This window comes from Leptonychotes weddellii, chromosome 12 (genome assembly GCF_054177405.1).
Source record: "Leptonychotes weddellii isolate Sample4059 chromosome 12, ASM5417740v2, whole genome shotgun sequence".
Classification (NCBI taxonomy): domain Eukaryota; kingdom Metazoa; phylum Chordata; class Mammalia; order Carnivora; family Phocidae; genus Leptonychotes; species Leptonychotes weddellii.
In genome coordinates, this window is record NC_138380.1 from 66,360,284 (window position 1) to 66,387,015 (window position 26,732).

Here is a 26,732-nt window from a genome sequence, read left to right on the forward strand (position 1 = left end):
GGGACCATGACCTGAGCCGAAGGCAGACGCTTAACGACTGAGCCACCCAGGCGCCCCTATCATTGCATCTTTATAAAGCCAAGGTATTAAGAATCAAAATCGGGTAGCCTGGGTGGCTCAGTCATTAAGCGTCTGCCTTTGGCTCAGGTCATGATCTCAGGGTCCTGGGATCGAGCCCCACATCGGGCTCCCTGCTCCGCGGGAGGCCCGCTTCTCCCTCTCCCACTCCCCCTGCTTGTGTTCCCTCTCTCGCTGTCTCTTTCTCTGTCAAATAAATAAATAAAAATCTTAAAAAAGAAAAAAATCAAAATGCTTTGTTATCAGAAATTAGAGTCCCATTTTTACTTACTAATCTAACAGTTTAAGAATTCTAGGGATTAGTTGAACATTTATTAATCACATAAATTCTCTTTAGAATTCCATCAATTATATTGTTCAATATGAACCTGTCATAGAATTTCAACTTTATGAATTCTTAAAAGTATAGAAGGATATTAATTCCACAGACGTTGACTTAGTATAGCTCTGTAGTTTCAAGTTTTAAATTCCATATGTAATCGATTATGTGGCATAATTATTCCTTTTCTGTTTATGTTCTACCAGGAGGACTACTGACCATTTTTGAAAGTAAAGGATATAAGGTTCTTATAACTCCTTTTTGAAATTATAAGTTATTAACCATTAGTCTACATTTGTGGTTTTCAAACCTCACTGCACATTATAAACACCCAAGGATCTTTTATAAAGTAGAGATACGCAGGCCCTACCCCAAGGAATTTGGTTTCAAATCTCCGGGCCCCAGGCTTCATTTATCATTGTTGTTCTGAAGCCACCCAGTTAATTCTGATGTGCAGTAAGGGGTGAGAAGCACTGCTCTTCATACACTGCCCCTGTGGATAGGATTTCAGAATTTTAAAGGAAATTGTGGCTATGTGACAAAGCAGTCACACAGAAAAATACAACAGAGGTCTCATGTCCTGAAAATATTTTTTTTTCATCATGTCCTGAAATTTTGTTTGCAGGTTCTCCACTGAGAATTTTGCTATTTTGAATTAAGTTTCCCTTAAAATATACAATGTTCTCTTTTCCTCTAAATATTGTTCTCCATATTCATACTATCCTGTATTTATAATTTTACTTATTATTCTATATAACTGCTGAAGTTTTTTTAAATTTTTTACTATTATATAACTATTATATAGTTATATATAATATAGGTGTTGTCCATTCTATGGGCTTTGACAAATGTACATCATCATGTACCCACCATTATCGTATCATACAGAATGGTTTCACTGCCCTAAAAAATCCTCTGTGCTCTTCTGTTCATCCTTTTTTTCCCCTTAATCCTTGGCAACCACTGATCGTTTTGCCTTTTCCCAGAATGTCACATAGTTAGAACCATACTGTAGGTAGCCTTTCCAGACTGGCTTCTTTCAGTTAGTAATACATATTTGAGGTTCTTCCATGTCTTTTCATGCCTTCACAGCTCAATTCTTTTTAGTGTTAGATAATATTCCATTATTACCATAGTTTATTTATCCATTCACCTACTGAAGGACATCTTGGTGGCTTCCAAATTTTGGCACTTTTGAACAAGGCTGCTACAAACATCCATGTGCAGGTTTTTGTGTGTATGTACGTTTTTAATTCATTTGGGTAAATACCAAGGAGCATAAGTGCTTATCATACATTACACATTTAAAAAATTTTGTTACTTTCCTTTGTTATTTGTTTTTACTCTAATTATTCAAAAGATCTATAGTTATTCCTTATCAAGAAAAAATAAATTTTAATAACTAGACCAGAATCCCATTCAATTAAAAACTTTTTTTAGGAAAGAAAGTTGGAATAAAATCAATTCCATGAACTTCAGAAAATGTTTTTAGGAAACAAAAATCAATAATCAAATATGGCAGTAAAATATGGACTTGCAATGAGAACAAACAGAGATCAAAGAGATAAAGAAGATTCTATGCTGTAATGATAAACCGGACCTAACTTTGGAAGGACAAAAAGTTATATTTTTATACAATATTTTACTATGATCGTGCTTAGCAGAATTGATTCGATCATGGTCTCATTTACCAAAAACAAAATTTTGGTACTTTTTCCCCCTCTAACACCACAGAAACAATCAAATATTACAAAGTCCAAGTACCAAAAGCAAGTACTTTCACTTCTAACCAAGTGTCTTACTTTAAAAATACTCACCTGTTTGAAATCGTTATACATAATCTTTCCAAGTTGAGGCTTTAATGTTGTAACTAAAAGAAAATAACAAATTAAGGCTAGAATAAAGGCTGGTACTCTCAAAACTGTCTTAGCATTATATATAAAATAAATAATACTTCTTTTTTATAAACAATTTAATTCAGATTATGTTCTCATTTGTTGGAATGGAAAATACAATTATAATCTGCATAGGCATAGATCTAATCTAATTAGTGGGCTTCAAAATTCTTTGCTTGTACTTTAAGGAGCGTGATAAAGGTGATGGTGGGTAGAACAGAATTTAGGTTTCTATCACTGGGTCTGTGGGTGAAATTTGTTTAGTTCCTTCTCATTCATTTATCCTCAAGCCTCATCAGTTCTGCACTAGCCACCTTCCTATTCCTATGACTGAACTTTTCTTCCTCTTTCCTTCTCAAGAGTCCCTGTATTATAACAATAAATATTGGTCATGTAATTTATAGCAATTAGCCCCAAATTAACTCTATTTCATCAGAGTTTTAGAATGGCTTAATTGTATTTTCCAGGTTAATGGATGCTTCTGTATCTTGTTTAATGAGGGCAGAGATTCTATCACATTTATTCATTACTTGGTCTAAGCATATTTCATCTAGCTACTGTAACAGCCTAACTATTCTTTCCAGACCCATTTATATCCCACACCAATCAATTTTCTATATTATATGCAGAGAGATCTTTTTGAAAAGCAAATCTAATCATTTTATCCTTTGATTAAAAGGCTATCAGCTGCTCTTTAGACATAAAGAACAAATAAAGCCTACCTGGTCTATATGATATGGTCTCTACTTACATCTCCCACCTCATCAATTCCCTCTTTCCCTTACTACATGTTCTCTAGACACACAGATCTCCCTGCCACCACAGAGCCTTTGTGTACCATGCTATTTCCTCTGACTGAAGCACCTTTCACATCCACTGTCTGTCACTGATTAACACATGTATTCTTCACACCTCAGCCCTGGCATCACACTTTCCCAAAGAAATTTAAAGCAGCTACCTACTCTTTCATAGAATCATAATATATTCCCCCACAGTCAGGTGTGATATATGTGCCTTTCCCTACTAGTCTGTAAGCTCAGTAAGAGTCAGAACAGTATCTGTTTCTGCTTACCAGTCTTTGTAACTCCAGAACCCACTGCAGTTCACAGAAACAAATACTTGTTAAATGAAAGAACAGTGCTTGATAAAGGGTAGGTGCTCATAAAATCACAACTAAATCAAATAAATGAATATGCAAAGGAGAAATAAATGCAAAAAAGCAAGTGTCTAAAAAGTACTAGGAACTTTGCTGAGAGCTAAAGAGATTTCAAGGATTAATGAGAAATGCATGTATTCTAGCGGCCAAGAGTTTTCCAACTAAAGCCCTCAGAGTTGTCACTTTATTCATACTCAAAGAAAGATTAGTCTTTAAAAATTTACCACCACACATTAAAACACACAACAAATGATACTTACATGCATAATCTGCAATTGCAGGTTTTGCATGAGAAACCTGACCTAGCAAAGAGGATTTTCCAGCATTTGGGAATCTGAAATGAAAAAATAATACATTAAAACAAATATTAGTATTATTAATAATACTTGCTTATCTCTGAATTTCTAACATTTCAGGAAGTAGATTTCTTGAATATTTCCAGGAATAAAAGTAGAATATAAATTAAAAATAATCCTGAAAAACTTGAATGAAATATACATATGAAAAAAGTAAAGAGATATTCATGCTGGGCACTAGAGATGCTTTAGTATTGGGAGTAAATAATTCAATTATCTTTAAAAAGCCTGCAAATCATAGAAAAGCAAAAAGAAACTAATAAAAATACCAACAATCCACTAATTCTAGCCAAACAATGACAAAATATTGCTTATATTGCTTTGTAGATTTTTCTTTAATATGTTTTATATGGACATTTCCAAATACATACAAAAGTAGAGAGAAGTACTGAATCTCATTTAGCAATCACCTAGCTTCAACAAATAACACATTCCCAATACTTTTTTTGAAGCTGGTTTGTACAGGGACTCACCTAAGGTCCATGTATTACAACTGATTGATGTATCCCTTAAATTTCACTTGGTAAAGGTCTCCCCCCATTTTGTTTCCTCTTTGCAATTTTATTTTATTTATATTTTAAAAAAGATATATTTATTGGAGAAAGAGAACGTGTGCGCACTGCAAGCACAAGCAGGGGAAGGGGCACGGGGAGAGAGAGAATCCTCAGACTCCCCGCTGAGTGTGGAGGCCCACATGGGGCTTGATCCCAGGACCCAAAGACCATAACCATAGTGGAAATCAAGAGTTGGCCACTTAACTGACTGAGCCACCCAGGCGCCCCTGCAATTTTATTTTTAAGGAAACTGGGTCATTTGTCCTATAGCGTTTCTTTCCCAAAGTCTGGATTTTTTTTTGCTGACACCCCCATGATGTCCTTTAGCATGCTCCTTTGCCCCAGTTTTTCTATAAATTGTTAGTCTGAGATAAAGCCTTGATAAGGTTCAGTTTTGATTTTTTTTTTCTGGAAGATTACTTCATAGTTGGTTGGCCTGCTTTTTAAACTGAGTAATATAAGGTGAACGCCTTTCAAGGGCATACTGTAACTTACTTAATTTCCTATTGTTAGGCATTTAGGTTATCTCCAATTTTTTACTATTATAAAGAACATTGCAAAAAAACTGTATGCAGCTAGAAGGACATATACCAACATTAACAGTCACCCTGAAGTGGTGGAATTAATAGATAACTACTTTTTTCTTTCAGAAAATTTTCTTTCAGCATTTATTGTCTAACTTTTAAAACTTTAAACACTACAGCTATTATCCTTGAACTTTCATTTTAAAGATTTTACTTATTTGAGAGAGAGAGAGAATGAGCACACGAGCTGGGGCGGGGGAGGGCAGAGGGAGAGGGAGAAGCAAACTCCCTGCTGAGCAGGGAGCCCAATCCAGGGCTCAATCCCAGGACCCTGAGACCATGACCTGAGCCAAACCGACTGAGTCACCCACATGCCCTTATCCTTGAACTTTTACATACACTTTTAATCTCTTTTTTGAGATACATTTTTTTTTTATAGATTTTATTTATTTGACAGAGAGAGACACAGCAAGAGAGGGAACACAAGCAGGGGCAGAGGGAGAGGGAGAAGCAGGCTTCCCGCGAAGCAGGGAGCCCGATGTAGGGCTCGATCCCAGGACCCTGGGATCATGACCTGAGCCGAAGACAGACGCTTAATGACTGAGCCACCCAGGCGCCCCTTAAGATACATTTCTTGATAAGAAAATACTGAATTACAATATAATTAAAATGTATATTGTTTTAAAGGCTTTGATTTTATTGCTAAATTTGCCTTGGGAAAGGCCCACCATATATGAAAGAAAGTACTAGGAATAAGAGTCACTTAAGAGATGATTTCCTCGGGGAGCCTGGGTGGCTCAGTCGGTTGAGCGTCTGCCTTTGGCTCAGGTCATGATCCCGGGGTCCTGGGATCAAGCCCCGCATCAGGCTCCCTGCTCGGCCAGGAGACTGCTTCTCCCTTTCCCTGTGCCCCCACCCCCCACTTGTGATCTCTCTCTCTCTCTGTGTCAAATAAATAAATAGAATCTTAAAAAAAAAAAAAAAGGTGATTTCCTCAATTCCATTCAGAAACTTTCATTAAATTTATCCAAATAATATTTATTAATCATTAACTTGTACCAGGCAATATACTAGGCATCAGAAATACATTGTGCAATCAGTGAGAGAAATGTGATCCCTGCCTTCACAGCTTTCATTCAAACTGGAGAAAGCTATTCTTACAAAACATGCCAAACTTTCACTTGGACTAATGGTATAATATTTTGGAAATATTAATCTGAAATTCTATAAAAATTTATAACCTCTTAGTAGAGCTCTTTTAACATTCAAAGTAAATCTAATTAAAATATCTCATTAAATATATCTTCCTAGAATGAATTTTAAGTAAAATTAGGTGAGATATTTTAATGACTCATTTTCCTGTGGAAATACAGTATTGTCTTATATCTTATTATACCCAGGCCCCTGTAACTTTTTGAAATGCAAATTGCAATAATTTTTATTCATGATTATCCCTAACTAGACTTGCTTACTTCTTCCCATTATCCTCATATTTTCATAACAGTATTAAATGCAGAAAAATGCCAGCGACTATTTCCAAAGAGATCAAAATATGAGGAAAAAAAAGGATGTTAATGGTTGAAGAAATGATAGTTGAGATTTTTCCTGAAAAGTACTTAATAAAAATTTTAGAGGCTGAAATCCAACCTATGCAAAGATCAGATCTGACAACAGCAGTACAAATATCTTTCTTTCTTCCCACCTTTCTTCTAAATTTCAGTTCATTCCTGAAACCAGCAAACAGGTATCTGTTTATGCTGGTATGCACAGTAGTAACTTTTTAAGAACAGTTGCCTAATTTAAAAGCACTAAAATACATACGTTAAGCATTGTACTTAAGAAACTTGATGCTTTAAAAAAAAAAAGTGATGCTTTAATTATTGACTGTAATATCAAATCCACTTCTAAAAAGCTTAGTATTTCATTATATGTACTCTCCAATAAGTTGGCAATGTAATGGATGATGACAGCCGCTACCACTCATTCATTAAGCATTCATAAATCCAAGGCATGTGTTGTGCTGTAAATGTGTTATCTTACTCACAACAACATCTCCAGCCACTATTAAAAATGAGAAAACAAAGGCTTAGAGACGTTCCAAAATTTATCCAGTATTTTCCAGGTGGTCTCCAGAGGATATGAGATTCTAACCCAAAAAGTCTCTCACTTGAGTCCCCCATCCTCACCTGATGTTTACTACTCAGCCTTGTGAGGCTCTTCTTAGTCTGCAGAGGTGTCTCTATGGAACTTGAAACACATTTTTGTAACAAATGAGACTGTGAATGGCTAGATTCCCAGTCTTGTCCACAAAATCCTACTAAGCCCACAACATTGTGAAAAATATACATTATTACAGAAACTATGCCTGATAATACTGTTTTATGGAAAAGACTAAATGCAAATGACAAGCTTGAACCCCAGGATCACATCTTTCCCTGTTACGTCAGCAGGAATGGGGCCTTTATGAATTCTAAGCCACTGATGTTAAGACCTAGTAGCTAGACAGGCATGGCAAGAGGTGAGGGATTCAGACTGATGACTCTAGTAAAGAAGCAGTGAGGTGGCTGGAATGGTAGATAAAGAGAGTTAGAAGCTATGTAAGGCGAGGAATGGAACTGGAAGTTTGAAGTAGAGCCAGCTATAAGGCAGTGTCCCCTACCTTTTTCTTAGGTGTTTCATGTGACTATTGTGTAATGTGAAGGGGGGCCAGGCAGAGAGGGAGAGAAGAAATGCAAAGGTGAAGTCTTCCCTTCCTTTACCTACTTTCTATCTTGCTAACTGTCCCCCTCAGTCAGGTGCCAGTACTGCAAACCCTACAGCTAAACAACACTGTCTGAGGAAACAATGGAAGCCTGTGAAAGAGGACAACACTGGGGGGTCTGCAGGACTGAGAATGGACAGAGCCTAAGTAAAGCATGAAGGACAGGAAAACATCATATCGAGATCCAACTTGGTGCTCAATAGTGTCTAAGTCTGATAGTTGAGACTGTCTGTATCAGCCATTAGCCACCGGATCAACAATTTAGTGACACCTCTATTAAGACTTATAAGAATATCTAAATCATTTTTTCTCTTTTTATTTCCTCCTATACACTTCATAAAATGTGCTTTGGAATTTTAATTTTATTCCTTAGTATCTGGTAACTTTCTTTCACCTTCTTATACTACTGCATTTGATTGATTTTTCTTTCTTGATTCATTCCCTACCATTCCCACTAGCCTACTCAATTGCTATGATCTTCCTTTCTTTTTACAAATAAATATTAATTGTGAAACTCTATGTTTGCAATATTAAAATAACTATATTTAGCAGCATCCTCAAAGTATACAAAAAACACACAAATTCCATAAATAACACTGGTCCCAAATTACCATTTATATTTATCTCCTACTCATGAACTATCTCTCTGAAATTATAAAAATAAAAATACAAATGATACTTACCCCACTAGGCCTATATCAGCTATAAGTTTTAGATCAAGGTGAATGACTCGTTTCTGGCCTTTCAGTGGTAAGAAATTAGTGAGTAATTTACCGCCAAGACCTCCTTCAGCTACCAAAATTCTGTCTTTCTCTTTATTGAGCTCTCCTTAAAAAGACAGAAAAAGATACTTAGAACAAAGATTACTAAGTGAGGTTAATCATTAACGACATTTTTCGTTCAGAAATAGATGCCAAAAAATTCCAATTTATAAATCTCAAGAACTGTATCTTTACAATAATCTTAAATCTAGCAGTTAATTTTGAACGTTTTTAAAAAAGATTTATTTATTATTTGAGAGAGAGAGAGAGCGCCTGAGTGAGCACCTGCACACTGGGGGGAGGGGGAGGGCCAGAGGGAGAGGGAGAATCTCAAGCAGACTCCCCGCTGAGTGAGGAGCCTCACACAGGGCTTGATCCCAGGACCCTGAGCTGAAGTCAAGAGTCAGACGCACAACCAACTGAGCCACCCAGGTGCCCCTTAAACAACTTCTTTTTCCCCTTGAACAACTTTTATATAAAGTTTTCAAAATCTCTTATAAATTAGCAGTTAAAATAGTTTTTAAAAAATTTAAAGAGGAGCTATTCCCCACAGCTCCCAAACAATTTTAGAAAATATGTAAACTTTTCACAACCTTAGAATCTACAATACAGGGGCACCTGGGTGGCTCAGTCATTAAGTGTCTGCCTTCGGCTCAGGTGATGGTCCCAGGGTCCTGGGATTGAGCCCCACATCCGGCTCCCTGCTCTGCGGGAAGCCTGCTTCTCCCTCTCCCACTCCTCCTGCTTGTGTTCCCTCTTTCATTGTCTCTGTCAAATAAATAAATAAAATCTTAAAAAAAAAAAATCTACAATACACTTACCTATAATTTTACCATTTTCATCAGTTACTGAAATACCCACAGGTACAGGAATTTCACAGTCTTTTCCTTTAGACCCTTTCAGTGCACTAACTCTACAAAAAAATAAAGCTAAATTAAAATAGGGAAAACCCACTATATTGAATGGACTATACTCAAGCAAATATAATGGTTTACAAAGACTAGCAACCAACTTGTCTTGTTAATGCAGATGTTAAATGGCCAAATATCAGAGGAAGAGAAAATTATCGCTATTTATTTGCATTCTAGACTACCATATAAAAACAATAAAAATAAAATAAAAACAAGTAATAATAATAATAGGTAATGATTTAAGTTACCAAGCTAACTGCCAAGCCATTTTAACTCATAATGAACTAAAATATTATATGCCTAAAATAGAGAGATCATTGCTATAACACAAAGAAGCTAGAAAAAAAATGGAAAATCCATTAAGTAACAAACATTTTAACAAATTGACCTCAAATAAGAGTACTTTAGTTATAAGAGACTCATCTAGCTACTCTCACATTGCTCATGATAGAATTAATTGGTACAAACTTTAGCAATTCTACTTCTGGAAATTTATCCTAAAAAAAATAACTGAACAATCATGTAAAACACTATATACACAAGGATATATATTACATTGTGACTATAACAGTGAAAAAAGTCTATAATTACTTAAATAAATGAATGCCAAAAAAGTTATTTCCAATAGTATTTTAGTATGCAGCCATTCTGAACAATTCTCTGGCATGGAAAAAAAATGTTGAGAGAAAAGAAAAGGCTGGAAAATATTGTGCTCTCATTTTTGTACCCCCAAATTTTATATACATCCACATAATTACAAGCTAACTGCTACAAGTCATTTTGCATAAACATATAGAAAAGACTTAGGAAAGTCAAGAAAAGATTAATAGTGGTTATATGTGGGTGGAAGAATTACAGGTGATTTGACTTTTTTTCAAATTTTTTAATTTTATCTGATATTTTTACAATGAGCTTGAATAACCTTTATGTAGAGATAAAATGAAGAAAAATATACAAACAAAAAGATTATACAATTACACAATGATAACCACATTAAGGCTATTATATAATCATCTACCACTTATTCAGCCAATAATATGTACAAGGCACTATTAAAAGCTTTATTTATATTAGCTTAAGATTCGGGACAATCCCATGAAATAGGTACTGTTATTTTTTTAAAAGTTTTTATTTTATTTATTATTTTTTTGTAAAGATTTTATTTGACAGAGAGAGACACAGTGAGAAGAAACACAAGCAGGGGGAGTGGAGAGGGAGAAGCAGGCTTTCTGCGGAGCAGGGAGCCCAATGTAGGGCTCAATCCCAGGACCCTGGGACCATGACCTGAGCCGAAGGAAGATGCTTAACGACTGAGCCACCCAGGCATCCGTATGTTTTTAAAGTTTTAAAATTCCAGTTAATTAACATACAGTATATTAGTTTCAGGTGTTCAGATTCAACACCTACATATAATGCCCGGTGCTCATCACAAGTGCACTCCTTAATCCTCATCACCTATTTCCCCCATCCCCCCGCCCACCTCCCCTCTAGTAACTGTTTGCTCTCTAGTCTATTTCTTGGTGTGCCTCTCTCTTTTCCCCTATGCTCATTTGTTTTATTTCTTAAATTCCACACATGAGTAAAACCATGTATTTGTCTTTCTCTGATGTATTTCACTTAGCATAATACTCTCTAGCTCCATCCACATCCTTGCAAATGGCAAGATCTTATTCTTTTTTATGGCTGAATAATATTCCATTATATATGTATACCGTACCTTCTTTATCCACTCATCAGTTAATGGACATTTGGGCTCTTTCTGTAATTTGGATATTGTTGATAATGCTACTATAAACATCAGGGTGCATGTATCCCTTCAAATTAGTATTTTTGTATTTTGGGGGTAAATACCCAGTAGTGTGATCACTGGATTATAGGATACTTCTATTTTTAATTTTCTGAGGAACCTCCATATTGTTTTCCAGAGTGGCTGCATCAGTGTGCATTCCTACCAATAGTGTAAGAGGGCTCCCCTTTCTCTACTTCCTTGCCAACACCAGTTGTTTCCTGTGTTGTTAATTTTAGCCATTCTGACTAGTATGAGGGGATATCTCATTGTGGTTGTTATTAGTACTTCCCTGATGATGAGTGATACTGAGCATCTTTTCATCTATCTGTTGGTCATCTGTATGTCTTCTTTGGAAAAGACACATGTTCTGCCCATTTTTTAACTGCGTTGTTTTTTGGATGTTTAGTTTTTATAAGTTCTTTGTATTTTTTGGATACTAACACTTTATCAGATATGTCATTTGCAAATATCTTCTCACTCCATAAGTTGCCTTTTAGTTTTGTGGGTTGTGTGCTTCACTGTGCTTTTTATTTTTATGAAGTCCCAATAGTTTATTTTTGCTTTTGTTTCCCTTGCCTTAGGAGACAATCTAGTAAGAAGTTGCTATGGCCAATGTCAAAGAAGTTACTGCCTGTGTTTTTCTCTAGGATTTTAATGGTTTCCTGCCTCACATTTAGATCTCTAATCCATTTTGAATTTATTGTTGTGTATGGTTTAAGAAAGTGGTCCAGTTTCATTCTTTTTTCATGCTGCTGTCCCGTTTTCCTTACATAATTTGTTGAAGAAACTTTTTTTTCACTGGATACGCTTTCCTGCTTTTTCCAAGATGAACTGATCTATAGTTGTAGGTTCATTTCTGGATTTTCTATTCTGTTCCACTGAGCTATGTGTCTGTTTTTGTGCCAGGACCACACTGATCACTACAACTTTGTAATAAACTTGAAGTCCAGAATTGTGATGCCTCCAGCTTTGCTTTTCTTTTTTTAAGACTGCTTTGGCTATTTGGGGTCTTTGTGGTTCCAAACAAATTTTAGGATTATTTGTTCTAGCTCTATGAAAAATACTGTTAGTATGTTGATAGGGATTGATTAAATATGTAGATTGCTTTGCATAATATAGATATTTTAACATTATTTGTTCTTCCAATCCATACGCATGGAATGTTTTTCCATTTCTCTGTGTCATCTTCAATTTCTTTCATCAGTATTTTATAGTTTTCAGAATACAGACCTTTTACATCTTTGGTTTGGTTGATTCGTAACTATCTTATGGTTTTTGGTGCAACTGTAAATGGGACTGATTCCTTGATTTCTCTTTCTGCTGTTTCATTACTGGTATACAGAAATGCAGATTTCTGTACATTGATTTTGTATCATGCGACTTTACTGAATTCCTGTATCAGTTCTGGCAGTTTTTTGGTAGAGTCTTAGCAATCTTAGAGAAAATCTTACAGGTTTTCTACACAGAGTATCAGGTCATCTGCAAATAGTAAAGTTTGACTTCTTCCTTGCTGATTCGGATGCCTTTTATTTTTTTGTTGTCTGACTGCTGTAGCTAGGACTTCCAGTACTATATTCACTAACAGTGGTGAGAGTGGACATCCCTGTTTTGTTCCTGATTGTAGAGGAAAAGTTCTCAGATTTTCCCCATTAAGGACAGTATTGGCTGTGGGTTTTTTGTATCTGGCCTTTATGATGTTGAGGTATGTTCCCTCTATCCCTACTTTGTTGAGGGTTTTTATCATAAATGGATGTTGTACTTCATGAAATTGCTTTTTCTGCATCTTTTGAAAGGATCATACGGTTCTTATCCTTTCATTTATTAATGTGGTATATCATGTTCATTTGCAAATATTGAGCCACCCTTGCAGCCCAGGAATAAATCCCACTTGGTCGTGGTGAAAGATTCTTTTAATGTCCTGTTGGATTTGATTTGCTAGTATTTTATTGAGAATTTGCATCCATGTTCATGAGGGATTTTGGCTTATAGTTTTTTTAGTGCAGTCTTTGGTTTTGGTATCAGGATAATGTTGGCCTTATAGAATGAATTTGAAGGTTTTCCTTCCATTTCTATTTTTTGGAAAAGTTTGAGAAGAATAGGTATTAACTCTTTAAATGTTTGGTAGAATTCACCTGAGAAGCCATCTGTCCCTGGACTTTCGTTTGTTGGAAGTTTTTTCATTACTGATTCAATTTCTCTGCTGGTTATCAATCTATTCAAATTTTCTGTTTCTTCCTATTTCAGTTTTGATAGTTTATGTTTCTACGAATTTATCCATTTCTTCCAGGTTGTCCAATTTGTTGGCATATAGTTTTTCATAATATTCACTTAGAATTATTTGTATTTCTGTGGTGTTGGTTGTTATTTCTCCTCTCTCATTTGTGATTTTATTTATTTGGGTCCTTTCTCTTTTCTTTTTCTTAAGTCTGGCTAGGGGTTTATCAATTTTATTAATTTTTTCAAAGAGAAATAGGTACTATTAGTATCCCTACTTTATAGTTGAAGAAACAGACACTTTTAGGGGCACCTGGGTGGCTCAGTCGTTAAGAGTCTGCCTTCGGCTCAGGTCGTGATCCCAGGGTCCTGGGATCGAGCCCCGCATCGGGCTCCCTGCTCCGCGGGAAGCCTGCTTCTCCCTCTCCAGCTCCCCCTGCTTGTATTCCCTCTCTCGCTGTGTCTCTCTGTCAAATAAATAAATAAAATCTTAAAAAAAAAAAAAAGAAACAGACACTTTTATACAGATCTTAAACACTTTAAAGGTATTTACATGTTGAAGGCATGGCTTCTTCAGAGCAGGAGTTTTCAATTTTCAACTGCAACTCAGTAAGAAATGATACAGTCATTCATATATATGTATATATACATATATACATATATACATACATATACATGTACACACACAAATCATATATATATATATATGACTTTAAAGTTTTGTGAAACCGTACTTACTATGTGATACGTGCTAATGTTTCCTATTCTACTTTTTATATGAAATCTAATAAATTGATTTTACAACCCTAAGGCAATGTTTTTCAAAATGCAATTATAATCAGCACTTAAAACGAGATAGGTGATTGCTGTACAGCAATATGAATGTAGTACAATGCCACAGAACTGTACACATTAAAATGGTAAATTTCATGTTATGTATATTTTCCCAAAATAAAGGAAAACAACAATGTACAATATGCCACAGAACAGAAAACAGAGATAATACAAATGTTTGGGTAAAAGTATAAAATGTTTCTCAGTATGGGTGGCACTAAAAATGGTTTGAAACTACCATATTAAAGAATTGAAAGACACAGTCTAAAAACACTACTTGAGAGTACTTAAAAGGGAGTCTAATAGTTGAGCTCTTTTTCCCATGATTAACTTCTTCATATCCCAAAAACTAAAGCACATAAACAAATCTTTCAAGGAAAAGAAGAGAAGGGAGTTGAGATTTATACTCAATAGGGAACAATCTCTGTAGATGGAAGGAAGTGAGCTTCGTTTGAAAAACAGAAAATGAGGAGAGGTGGGAGTAGGTGCGAGGGGTGAGACTGTACTGAGAAAGCTCGGTTGTTTGGGGTAAGGACACAGCCTGGATGGAAAGCACATTCTTGAGGTAAAAGGGGAGATAAATGAGGCAATGTGTAGATACCAGTATATAAAAAAACTCCCTTATATTAAATATTAAACTCCAAATACATATTTCAAAAAGTTAAAATACCAATTTTCAAATCAATCATTTATGATTTTAACTAACTTATACAATGCTTTTGCACTGCAATTTACATAGCAATACCTTAAAATCACAGCATGATATACCATACCCCATTGTATGAGTTCATCTTTGAGTCTACTACATGTAATATATTGTTTTGGTATCTTGTTTACACTTGATCCTCAAAAAGTGTGTGCTGAATTGAACAAAATAGACACTATCTCTGTTACCACTGCAAAATGAAAATAAATGATAGCTCAATTTCATCATCCAAGAATCTCACCCTTTGGTCCTACTGCCAGAAACAAAATGTCATATAAGGTAACTTGCAAAACTCTTGCAGATTTCTGAATATTGATAAAAAACAACATTGAACAATTGATTATAAAAATAACATTGAACATTGCATGCCATAGCGGGCCATAAAAATGCATCTTAGATGTGACTGCAGGGAACATCAAAGACCTATGGCCCCAGCTGGTATGCTCTGAAATCTTAAAGAGATGATGCTTCCCACAGTCTACTTCCAGCCAATTACCTGGTATGGCAGGGTTACTAAGGCAGCCCCTTTGTAGGAGACAAGGATTCCTCTGATGGGCAACTTCTGCTTAAGGAGTCACCATCAGCTTTGCCTAAACTTTCTCAGAACTGTACAATGGACTAAAACTTTGCCCTTCCCTCTCTCCTTCATAAGGCTTAGACTTGCACAGTGGTCCGATAACTTTCCCAACTTCCTTCAGGTCCCTCCCCAATTTGCCTTTATAGATGTTTTCCCCATAAATCTCTTATTCATCAAATCCTACTTTGGTACCTGCTTCTTGTAGGACCCAAATAGAGACATATGATGGCATAATTCATAAAACTATAAAATAGTTCATTCAAATTCTGGCATTCAGTAAGTTTATTCAACTTCTTGGCTTAATCAACCTGAACTCCACAAGATAAATAAGACTGTTACCTCCTCCTTTAAATTCTTCCCTAGCTCCCATGACATTAAGTCTCTCCTGACTCTCTATTTTAGATCACACCTTCTGTTTCTTTTCCTTAAATGTTGGTGAATAACAGAATTTGATCCTCAATCCTTTTCTCTTCTGTAATGCACTTACTCAAGTCCATGCTTATGACCAATAAATTTATCTCTAGACCTGACCATATTCCTGAATCACAGACCTGTATTTCAAGTGCTTGCTGACATCTCCAAGGGCCCTTCACAACTCCCTTTTTCTACATCTCAGATGCCACTTTCTACTGCAGTCCTTCTCAAAGAATGATACTATCATCTACCCACTCCTCAAGTCAAAACCAGGAAGTCATCCTTGATTTATCATTCTCTTTCAATACTCTATCAATCACAAAGTCTTATTTATTTTACTTCTTTAATAGTTCCAATCCATCCATTTCTGTCAATCTAATTCATCACTGAACTAATGTTAACTGAGTATCTACTATGTACCAATCACTGTACTAGATATCTGGGAAGAAATGATGATCTAAACTGTTATGTTCCCTGTCCTCATGGACCTCAATGGTAGTCTGGCAAGAGAGCAGACATTGATCAAATACATGAGAAAATGGAAAATTATAACTGACAAGTCTTATGAATTAGAACTTAGACATGTGAGTTTATATTGGAATCCTGACCTAAACAAGGAGATCAGGAAAGACTTGAGCTTAAATCTAAAGGATTCATAGGAGGCAGCTGGATGAAGGGGAGGAAAAAGCATTACAGAAAAGATAACACAAACAAAAGCCCAGTGATAGAAGACAAATACCAGTATAAGATACTAAAAGAAAGCCAACATGGCTGGAATGCAGAACACACAGAACATAGAGGGAGATGAAACTAGAATGATGGGTATAGGCCAGACACTGTGAACTTCATCATTTCTGAAATATTGCAGTATTCTCCAAATTGATCTCTTGTCTCTAGTCTCAATCAACACCTCTAATTCATTAACCAATTAACCCTAGGGTGATTTTTCTAAGACATTAATTTATTAATGTCACTTGCCTATTTAAAATCCTTCAATGACTCCCCATCACTCTAAGATAATCTTCAAACTCTGTAACACAGCATATCAGGCTCTTCATGATCTGGACTATAATGTCTTTATTTTAAAGTGAGCCATCCCATTTGTACCACAGTTATGCTAGAAATAAGTATTATTTAACCAAACAATTTGTTCCCTCCTAATGCACTGCCTTTATAAATGTTGTACACTTGCCAACACACCTTTTCCTGCCTTGATTATCTGGCAAAGTTCTATTCCCCTTTCAAGACTTGGTTCAAGCACCACTTCCAAAATAGATAACTGAGTAAGATTTTTCTTCAATATCTTTATAACGAAAGAAAAAGTTCTTCTCCTATTTTGAGGGCGGCATAATATGTTCCATAAAAAATAACAAAAATTTACAAAAAATAAACGGAAGGTTTTGATGTCACAGAGAGAAGACCAAACAAGCCAAAGGAAAATACACAAGGGACTTATGAGTGAAACAGGCTCTAAATCTTAAGATCCTGGTAGAACTATCGGTGATGGTAGGGTGGGTAGAACAGCTGAGATTTGAAAAAGGTTTCCTAAAGATTGCTAAAAATTTAATTTTAGAAGAAAACAGTGGAGATTCAGACCATTTTTCTGAAGTGCAAAAGAATATAAACAGACACTGAGAGAAGAAAAGGATAAAAATGTTTTAAAACTCCAAAACATTCCTTAGTATCTACCTTTTATCTTTACTAGAGTCGAGACAATTATTGTAGACTTTTGCTCATTTACAAATATAGACTATACTTTCCTTCAAATTACCAGTTCAATTTTGATCTTCTAACTTTTTTTTTCCTCTGGGAGGGATTAATTTTCTAAAATCAAAGTCATTCAGTAAATACTTACCGACTATTTGCTCCTTCTCCAGCCACAAACCGTTTCTGAGGATATTTGTCTTTAAGTTGTTTCAAAGTCATTTTGTTATGGGCTACAACCCAGACGTCACCACCTTTTCCACCTTCTCCACCTAAGCGAGGGTAACCCATTCCACCACTTCCTCCTCTGGTGAAGAGTCTTAGGTTATCAATGAAGTTTCCATACTTAAAAAAGAGAAAGAGATCATTTGTATACCAAACATGCTTACCAAGTTAGAACACCTAATCCTCTGTTACCACTAAAGCTCCTAAAAAAATCAATATAGGCTTTCTGAATGTCAAATCCATAGTCTTTTCTTAGTTCACCTCTGGTCTGACCTCCCTTTCCCATTTGATTAACTCTCTTAAGATCTTTTTTTCGGGGCGCCTGGGTGGCTCAGTCGTTAAGCGTCTGCCTTCGGCTCAGGTCATGATCTCAGAGTCCTGGGATCGAGCCTCGCATCGGACTCCCTGCTCAGCGGGAAGCCTGCTTCTCCCTCTCCCACTCCCCCTGCTTGTGCTCCCTCTCTCTGTGTCTCTGTCAAATAAATAAAATCTTAAAAAAAAAAAAAAAAGATCTTTTTCAATTGTCAATTGTTGTCCCACTTTCTGTCTCAAGGTTTCTGACACCGTCCCACTTTTTTTTTTTAAGATTTTATTTACTTACTTACTTTATTTAGAGAGTGCATGTGCGTGCAAGCACAGGGGAGGGGCAGAGGGAGAGGGAGAGAGAGAATCTCAAGCAGACTCCACGCTCAGCGGGGAGCCCAATGCAGGGCTTGATCTCATGACCCTGAGATCGTGAGCTGAGGCGAAATCAAGAGTTGGACACTTAACCACTGAGCCACCCAGATGCCCCTGTCCTACTTTTCAATCAAGACTTTCTCTTCCAGGTGATATCAGACTATACCAGTTAACTATCACCTAGGTAAGATATTATCTATGTCTAGTCTGTTGGACATCTCCATCAGGAGGTAAGCTTAATAGTCTAAAGCAACCAAGAGCAAGATCTGCATTTAATTTATATTTGAAACCTCTCAAATATGCAACTTTTTCTTAGATACTAGTTGAAAGGATAATAGTCACCTTAGATACATGATAACATGGCAAAATCAAACTTTTCCTCAGGTAAATTCTGTTCCCCCAGTATTCTCTCAAATAATGGAACCACAGTTTATCTAGTCATTGAGTCTACACTGGGGAATCTCTGACTATACCTGCTTCTTTTCTCAAAGCTCTATTACCTATTTCTCCTTTCTGGTACAAATGCCTTAGTATTTTGACCATTACATTGGCTCCTAAAATGCTCTTGCAATGTCTAATCATTCCTTTGACTCAGCCTTTGTCCTGCTGCCTGAGATATTTTTCTGAAAACAAATCTGATCTCTACTTATATTTCTCCCTACTCAAAAACCATTCATGTTTTTTTTGTTATGGCTGTTTATAAAATAAAGTCTAAAATTCTCAGTAGTAAAAGTTCTTAACTGCAGCGCCTGGGTGGCTCAGTTGTTAAGCGTCTGTCTTTGGCTCAGGTCAAGATCTCAGGGTCCTGGGATTGAGCCCCGCATCGGGCTCCCTGCTCGGCGGGAAGCCTGCTTCTCCCTCTCCCACTCCCCCCGCTTGTGTTCCCTCTCTAGCTGTCTCCCTCTCTGTCAAATAAATAAAATTTTTAAAAAACCTTAAAAAAAAAATTAACTTACTCTTCCAGTTTCATTTTCATTTGTCCAACCTCTACCTCTCCTTCCTCTCTTTGCTCTGTACTACATAATCTACTATCACATTTCCATGCCACTCTGCTCATGCTTTTCCTCCACTGTCATTTGTTCTTTTCTATCATAAGCCCACCCAAATCTCACATTTTCTGATGTCTTTCTTTATTCCTCTAGTCAACACTTAGCACTGACTTTGCTGGACTCTCTCAGCAATTAGATCATATCTTTATTATTATGCCTTTTGAAATCTTATACTGCATTTAGTATTTACTTGTTTTCCTCACTAAACTTCTGCAGGTAAAGATCCTATGTACTAACCTCTCAAACTATCAAAATTCCTTACAGAGTAATTTCTTAAATTCATGGTCTTTAGTCACTTAGCATAGGTTAAGTATCAAAAACATCTGGGAGCTTTTTCCAAAATATGTATAGTCCACTGACCATTCCACTATACTCTGGAGAAGGGGATAAGGATAGTTCTAACCAGGACATTTAGCAAAAGCTCCCTTGGTGATCCTGATGCAGTCTAGAGCTCAGATTGCAATGGATGGGAGCACAACAAAGATTCAAAGTTCAGGTTTTGAGTATGCAAATACACCCATGACATAGAATGTTGTAAGGGAACAGGGTGGAAGGAATACATAAAAGATGAACTTGAGGGCTAGCCAGAGTATTTTTCTTGGAGGTGAAGAACTTATAATTTGATTCTGCCAGGCTAGATCAGAAATGCGTCACATATAAGTGAATAGATTCCCCTTGTAAACAACATTTAGTGGAGGTGACTGTTCATGGCAGTAAGGCTACACAAGCAGCCAGCCTTTCAGAACGGAACCACAAAAAAAAAAAAAAAAAGCAGCAATTTCTTTTTAGCTGAAGAATTAGTTACCTCATATACCCAAATACAACCTTTCACAAGTCTCTTTTCTACTGACTACCTATTTTCTGGAAAATTGAGGACTGGATGAAGTATGATTTAATTTGGGATGCCTGGCTGGCTCAGTCAGTAGAGCCTGCAACTCCTGTTCTCAGGGTCCTGAGTTCAAGTCGCACATTGGGTGTAGAGCTTACTGAAAAAACAAAAAATTTCCAAACTCAAAAAAAAAAAGTATAATTTAATTCAGAAATATTACTAACCATGCCTTTCTCTCCAGTAAAAGAAAGTTTCTGTTTTTAAAGTTCGTTCAATGTGTGACACATTTCTTACTACTCTAGATTCATCATATTCAGAGGTTTAGAAACCAAACTTAAAATGAGTCTCTGACTCTTGTCATTTTTTTTTTTTTAAGATTTTATTTATTTATTTGAGAGAGAGAGAATGAGAGACAGAGAGCACGAGAGGGGAGAGGGAAGAGGGCAGAGGGAGAAGCAGACCCCCTGCTGAGCAGGGAGCCCGATGCGGGACTCGATCCCAGGACTCCAGGATCATGACCTAAGCCGAAGGCAGTCGCTTAACCAACTGAGCCACCCAGGCGCCCTGACTCTTGTCATTTTTAATGATGCCAGCAAGTTTCAAAACATTACTATAGTAAGACTCTTTAAGATTTTTTCTTTAATTTTGAAGAAACTGTAAATTTTTACAGAAACGATGTCTAAAATGAGCACTGCATAAAAACTGACCTAAATTTCTTGCAAGAAGGCAAGCCAATTACATTACTTTCGTTTCCTGATGAAAAGTAGTTTTTAGAAAGCTCTTAAAAAGAATGCACTCCAGGAAAACATATATAGGAACAGGCTATGGGTATTATTACCTAAAAGAAGAAAAACAGACTATTTGAGCCAAAAGAAAACGTCAACCTACACGCTATGTATACCATATTGCAAGTCTAAAAGGCAAGCAGGTTTCCCCAGCTCCCCATCCCACATGCACACAATTCCCCTGAAGAACCGAAAATCCTAATGCCCCCAAACAACCGTCCTAAACCGTGCCAGGTAGATATACTCTTCTCACCCCTCACGGGCCAAGCCTGACTCCCGGAAGAGCTGAGACAACTATAGGAGAACCAAGCAGGAAAGAGGCCCCCAGAAAGAAAAAGGGGAGGGAAGGAGGGAGGTAAGGAGAACCAGAGTTCTCAAGTGGGGCTACAGGCACCAAGCTCTGGGGAACAGGATGAGAAACACCAGTCACGGACCTTTCTAAACCACACGCAACTGCAATGCACCATCACTGCGATTTGCCAGGGCTCACTCCCGCGTAAGGTGTGCGTATCGAGGTATCGCGCGGAATTTTTACGTCACCACCGGCGGCCGGCACTTTTTTTTCCATCGCACGCAGCTGCAGGGACGGCGCATGCGCTGTATGGCGAACTCCCGCGGGCACGCGCATGCGCAGGCGCTGAGCGGTGTGCCTTACTGGTAGGTGGGAGAAGCTAACCTGTGTAGGGATAAAGCAGCGAAAAACACCGAGAAAATTTTGAGCCGCGCTGAGGCACGGGATAATCAGGTGCAGAGTGGATACCTGAGGAATTAATATTTTGTATGGGATGGCACTGGACACTGAACTGCCTTGCACGAATTTTTATGCTAATCGAGAGGTGACCAAAGGTACCACAGTCTTCACTCCGGGCAGCGGAGTGGAAAAAACCAAACCAAACAAAAAAAACCGCCAACAGACAATAAAGCCAAACGCGTAAAAGTCACAAATTCAATTGCGAAAAAAGAGCCCGAAAAGCTGTTCGTTCATTGACGAGTAATCTTTAGTAAATGCTCGGAGACAATGCATCTAAAACTTGGGACACAAATGTCAGGACCTAGGGCTGTAACAATTTCATTGTGTTTAGTGGGGAAGGAAATTTGTCTTAAACAGTGAGACGTTAGCTTCTTGGAGGTGGGTAGACAAGGCTCTTTCTCCACCTCACATTTAAAGCGCGCCTTTGTGAGAATTAAAAAGCATAACTTTTCCTAAGCCTGAGCAGGACCTGCAGCAGAGTGGCCGCCCTGAAGTCAGCTCCACCCACCTCCGTTCCCTCAAGGCCTCGTGCAATTAAAAAGAAAAAAAGGCCACAGCCAAGTTAGGCGGACCCGCACCACACTGCCAGTCTTACTGGAATCTTTCTTAACCACTCAGACTTCATTTCTAGAATTCTTTTCATATTTTTACCCCTCTTTTATGAAAGTGATTATTTGGAAATACAAAATGTGAAAAATACCCCTTTCTGTCTTGATTCCTTTGTTGCTACTGAACCTCACTCTTCCCCACCAGTCTGTAAAGTTGTGGTTGTCGTTTAACCTGTGATTAGTCAGGACGTTAGGCTGTTAGTATGTAGATGATTAGTTTAATCTTGCTAATATTTGCTGCCATTTAGATTACTATCTTTACTAGGTCTTTCTCTTCTGTCAGAATAGTGTTAAGCCCAATCTACTTATTTGTTTTCTAAGTTTTTTTTCTTATTAGTGAACACAGGCCAAAATTATTTTCTTTCCCATAATACATACATGGGAAAATGATAACAGCAAATGAAAAATAAATGAGAAAATGATACTAAAACATCCTAAAATACAGAAGAACATTATGTACTATAAACAAAGGATAAAGTATATTTTCCTTGAACAAAACACAGTCAGAGCCTGAGATATGGTTATCAGATAGTAAAAGAAACATGAAACTGGAAACTGTCACCTTTAACATGTGCAGCTAAAATGAACACGAAGTGAAATGACCTAAGGTATTATCCAGACTTGATGCAGAGATCATAGTTGGATAGAAATATCACTATCTCTGCCACTGAGAAAACACCACTCTCGTCCCCATGGTTGCTCTGGAGATAAAAGTATAGGCAAACCATTAAACTCAGTGGCACTAGAGAATTTTGCATAATAGGCATGGTAGTCCCAAATGAGCCACTGGCATACCTCACAATTTGATTTCAAAAAATGTTTAATATAGGGGCGCCTGGGTGGCTCAGTTGGTTAAGCGACTGCCTTCGGCTCAGGTCATGATCCTGGAGTCCCAGGACCGAGTCCCGCATTGGGCTCCCTGTTCGGTGGGGAGTCTGCTTCTCCCTCTGACCCTCCTCCCTGTCATGCTCTCTGTCTCTCATTCTCTCTCTCACAAATAAATAAAATCTTAAAAAAAAAAAAAAGTTTCATATAAACTAGAGTTATTCTAATACAAAAATTGTAATAAGCATTTTATTTTTGAAGAAATTTAAATGTACAGAGAAGTTACAAAGATAGCCCAAAGAGTTCCCAGCTTGCCCTAATGTTAACATACAACTATTTGTCAAAACTAGGGAATTTATGTTGGTACAATACTATAAACTACAGAGTTTATTTGATCTCATTACTTTTTCAACTACAACCTTTTTCTGTTCCAGAATATAATCTTGGATACCACATTAGATTTATTCTGATAAATATTTTAGTGTAGTTATTATTTTAAGTATAAAATGAACAAATATATAATTAACAAATCTAACATTTTATGATTTTGTACTATATAATTTTGTCAGCAGACTAAAATGAAAATTGTCTAAATTGATTATCTGCTTTGTAGATTATCTAAATTGGTCTTTTGTCTTCTGACCTTCTATTAATTAGATTCCTACCTCTTGTCTATCATGCTTTTGGTTCTGCTGTCCAAGAGAAGTCAAAGTAACTAAGTTAAAGGGTCTGTAATGTGAAACTGTCATCAATTTTCCACCACTCCCTTGGATATTCACTAACTTCCTTGCATTGCCCGCCCCTTCTCTACACCAAAAACTAATTTCCCAAATAAATAAATAAGCCTGTTTCTTTTTATGAGGTAATAACTGTACTCAGATTTGCAGGAAATTTCATCTACAACACATAAGTGAAAGTATAGTGCTATATTATACTATAGTACTATAAAAAACATTTTTATTGTTTTATATTTTCATCTCATTTTTCTCTATTCATGTAGTTACTCAGGAGGTAGTTTATGCCAAAATTTGCTATGAGATTAACTTTCTGATACTTTTCAGCATCTACGGTTCTTTTTTTTTTGTATCTGTGGTTTTTTAATGAATATTATAGGTTAGCAAGAAGTAATCATTAGATTGGATTTACTAGTATTTACTAACAAAATGTTTTCTCTCTGCATTTCCTCATCTAGAACCACCCCAACGACAAAATGTTGAAATGATAGTTTGTTTTTAGTGTTCTTAAGCTTCCTTTTCTGCATCTGCACACTATAATTACTTTTTGTCATAGGTACTAAGTACCCTTCTGCTTTCCTCTCACAGTGCGCATCAAAACCGGATCTCAGGCATGAATATGATACCTGTATTTTACAAGCTGACATGATTTTAACTCGGTGCATTAATTCCTTGGGGCATTTACTTTTAGTTTTTATCTCTATTTGTGAAATGAACAAAAGGCCCTAACTCCTACTAAAAGAATTTCAAGCTTTAGTGTGGGAGATCCTCCAGTGGGGGAATATGTGGAAAGAGGAAGGTTTCATGGTGTCCTCAGTATAACAGAAGGTGGCAGCTTACATTGCTTCTCTAAGATTCATTCTAATCTTAATTATTTTGTTGATTCTATAACGCATTGTTATCAGGCTTCACTAGTTTTCATATACAGAGAAAATAATGTAACCCAAAGGTCTTCTTCACTGTAGCCCTTTATCCATATGATCTCCAGATGTGTTTTTTTCCCTCTTAAACTTATGCATTTGATCATATCAGTGTATTCAAGATCTCCTTATGGTCTCAGAATGACTGCTGTATTTCTAGCCATCATACCCATGTTCCAGGTGGGAACATTTATAAAGTTGCTTTCTTGGAAGTTTCATTCTTATGTCTCATTGCCATCTCAATCTTGAAATGATTTTTTAAAAAATAAGCTGGCTACATTGTCATCTCCAACTATTTAGATGTCTACATCTTATACTTTTTAATATTTCCTAACAGGGTCCATCTGGCTCAGCCTCAGACTCAATATATATTCCCTGAATATTTGTAATTAATTTATTCTTAAGAAAGACAGTGGCTAGATTGTTAACTCCTATGATATATGAATCACCTGAAGTGGGGCATGGAGTTATTTTCACTTGTTAGCCTTATAATCTCCAAAATTAACAAATTCTTTTAGTTTCTTGCAGTTAAAAATATTGTTACTCTGAAAATGATTATTAATTGGGGTCTTACACTCAGTGATTAAATCAAGTAAATTCTCCTAGGTAATAAAGGTAAATAGATTGAACAAATTAGAGCCATATACCTGCTAAACTTTATCTCTCTAGATTAAAATGTCGCATTGTCAAAGTGAGGACCTCAGGTCATATAATTATTGCCCTGAAACAAAACCTATGTGAAGAAAAACAGTAGATTTATTGCCTTTCTTCCCAGGGATTTATGGTTTGTTCATTCCTTCACTCATATAACAATTACTGAGTTCCTAATTTATCCTACATGCTCAGATATGGGCTAAGACACTGCCATAGTTACTGGAATAACTAAGCAAGAATAATTAAGCAGAGTAGCTGTGTTAATGAAAGCAAGAAATAAATTCTATTATTTCTGATACCTGAACTCATAGTGAGTGGAGAAACTTATTCCTAATGAGCATGGTTTTGCTTTGCTTTTCATGCACCCTGTTTTTAATTTGAAGAATGTCATCAAAAGGTTATTTTCTTAGAAATATTTGTAGAAATCCTAAGAATTGGTTGAATCATGTTTTTAAGACCCCCATTTTCAACTACTTGTACTAGAGGGACAAAAGTATTTTAAGGGGTTTCTACTATACTATGAGTCGTTGACTGCTCTCTTTTTAATATTTTCCTTTAATCATCTACAGCTATAAGAATGGCAGTGGAATTATCAGAAGGACCTTTGATAATGCTGCTTCCTGCCTGTCCAAAACAAGAGTGCTCATACAGCAGGAAATTCAGTAATGTATTCAGGATTCTCATTTACCTAACCCATTTTCTTTGTTGCTTGTTACTGATACTCCATAAAGCAATCTCCACCCGCAGTAAAATAGAATTCTTAGATAATTTGAATAATAATTCCAGATAAGGAAATGAATGTTTATATTAACATATTCATGTATTATTTTAAGTCTTTATTACTACCTCATCATAAATTAATCATCTAGAATATTCTCTCCTAGAAGGTGGTATTGTAAGAACATGTAAGTCATTGTCCTATTGTTACCGAAAACCCAAGTTTGGCTGCCTGTCGCTCAAAAGGCCACTACTCAAGAGATGAGTTTTGATTGGAAAGGAATATGAACTTTATTCAGGAAGCCAGCTACCAGGGGAGAAGGTGGACTCTTGTCCAAAGGCCAACTCCGAGGTTTCTGCCTGGCCCAGAGATTTTTAAATGGTTTTAATTGGTTAAAGGAGTA

At 36.5% G+C, this 26,732-nt stretch overlaps 1 protein-coding gene across 3 annotated transcripts in view; it reads right to left on the reverse strand.

Annotated features, from left to right (window-relative positions):
• GTPBP10 (GTP binding protein 10) overlaps positions 1-21,695 on the reverse strand; it is a 30,288-nt gene extending 8,593 nt beyond the window's left edge. Inside the window, exons 1-7 of one of the 3 annotated variants that reach the window (XM_081800576.1) lie at positions 21,554-21,645; positions 21,042-21,172; positions 17,705-17,898; positions 9,226-9,317; positions 8,327-8,471; positions 3,709-3,782; positions 2,215-2,267 (exon numbers count right to left, since the gene is read on the reverse strand). In XM_081800576.1, coding sequence (XP_081656702.1) covers positions 2,215-2,267; positions 3,709-3,782; positions 8,327-8,471; positions 9,226-9,317; positions 17,705-17,844 — 504 coding nt within the window. In that variant the 5' untranslated portion in view covers positions 17,845-17,898; positions 21,042-21,172; positions 21,554-21,645. Of the gene's footprint in view, positions 1-2,214; positions 2,268-3,708; positions 3,783-8,326; positions 8,472-9,225; positions 9,318-17,704; positions 17,899-21,041; positions 21,173-21,553 lie in introns of all 3 variants that reach the window. The other 2 variants (XM_081800575.1, XM_006735547.3) reach the window with 2 other exon arrangements.
• Between the last annotated feature and the right edge of the window lie 5,037 nt (positions 21,696-26,732).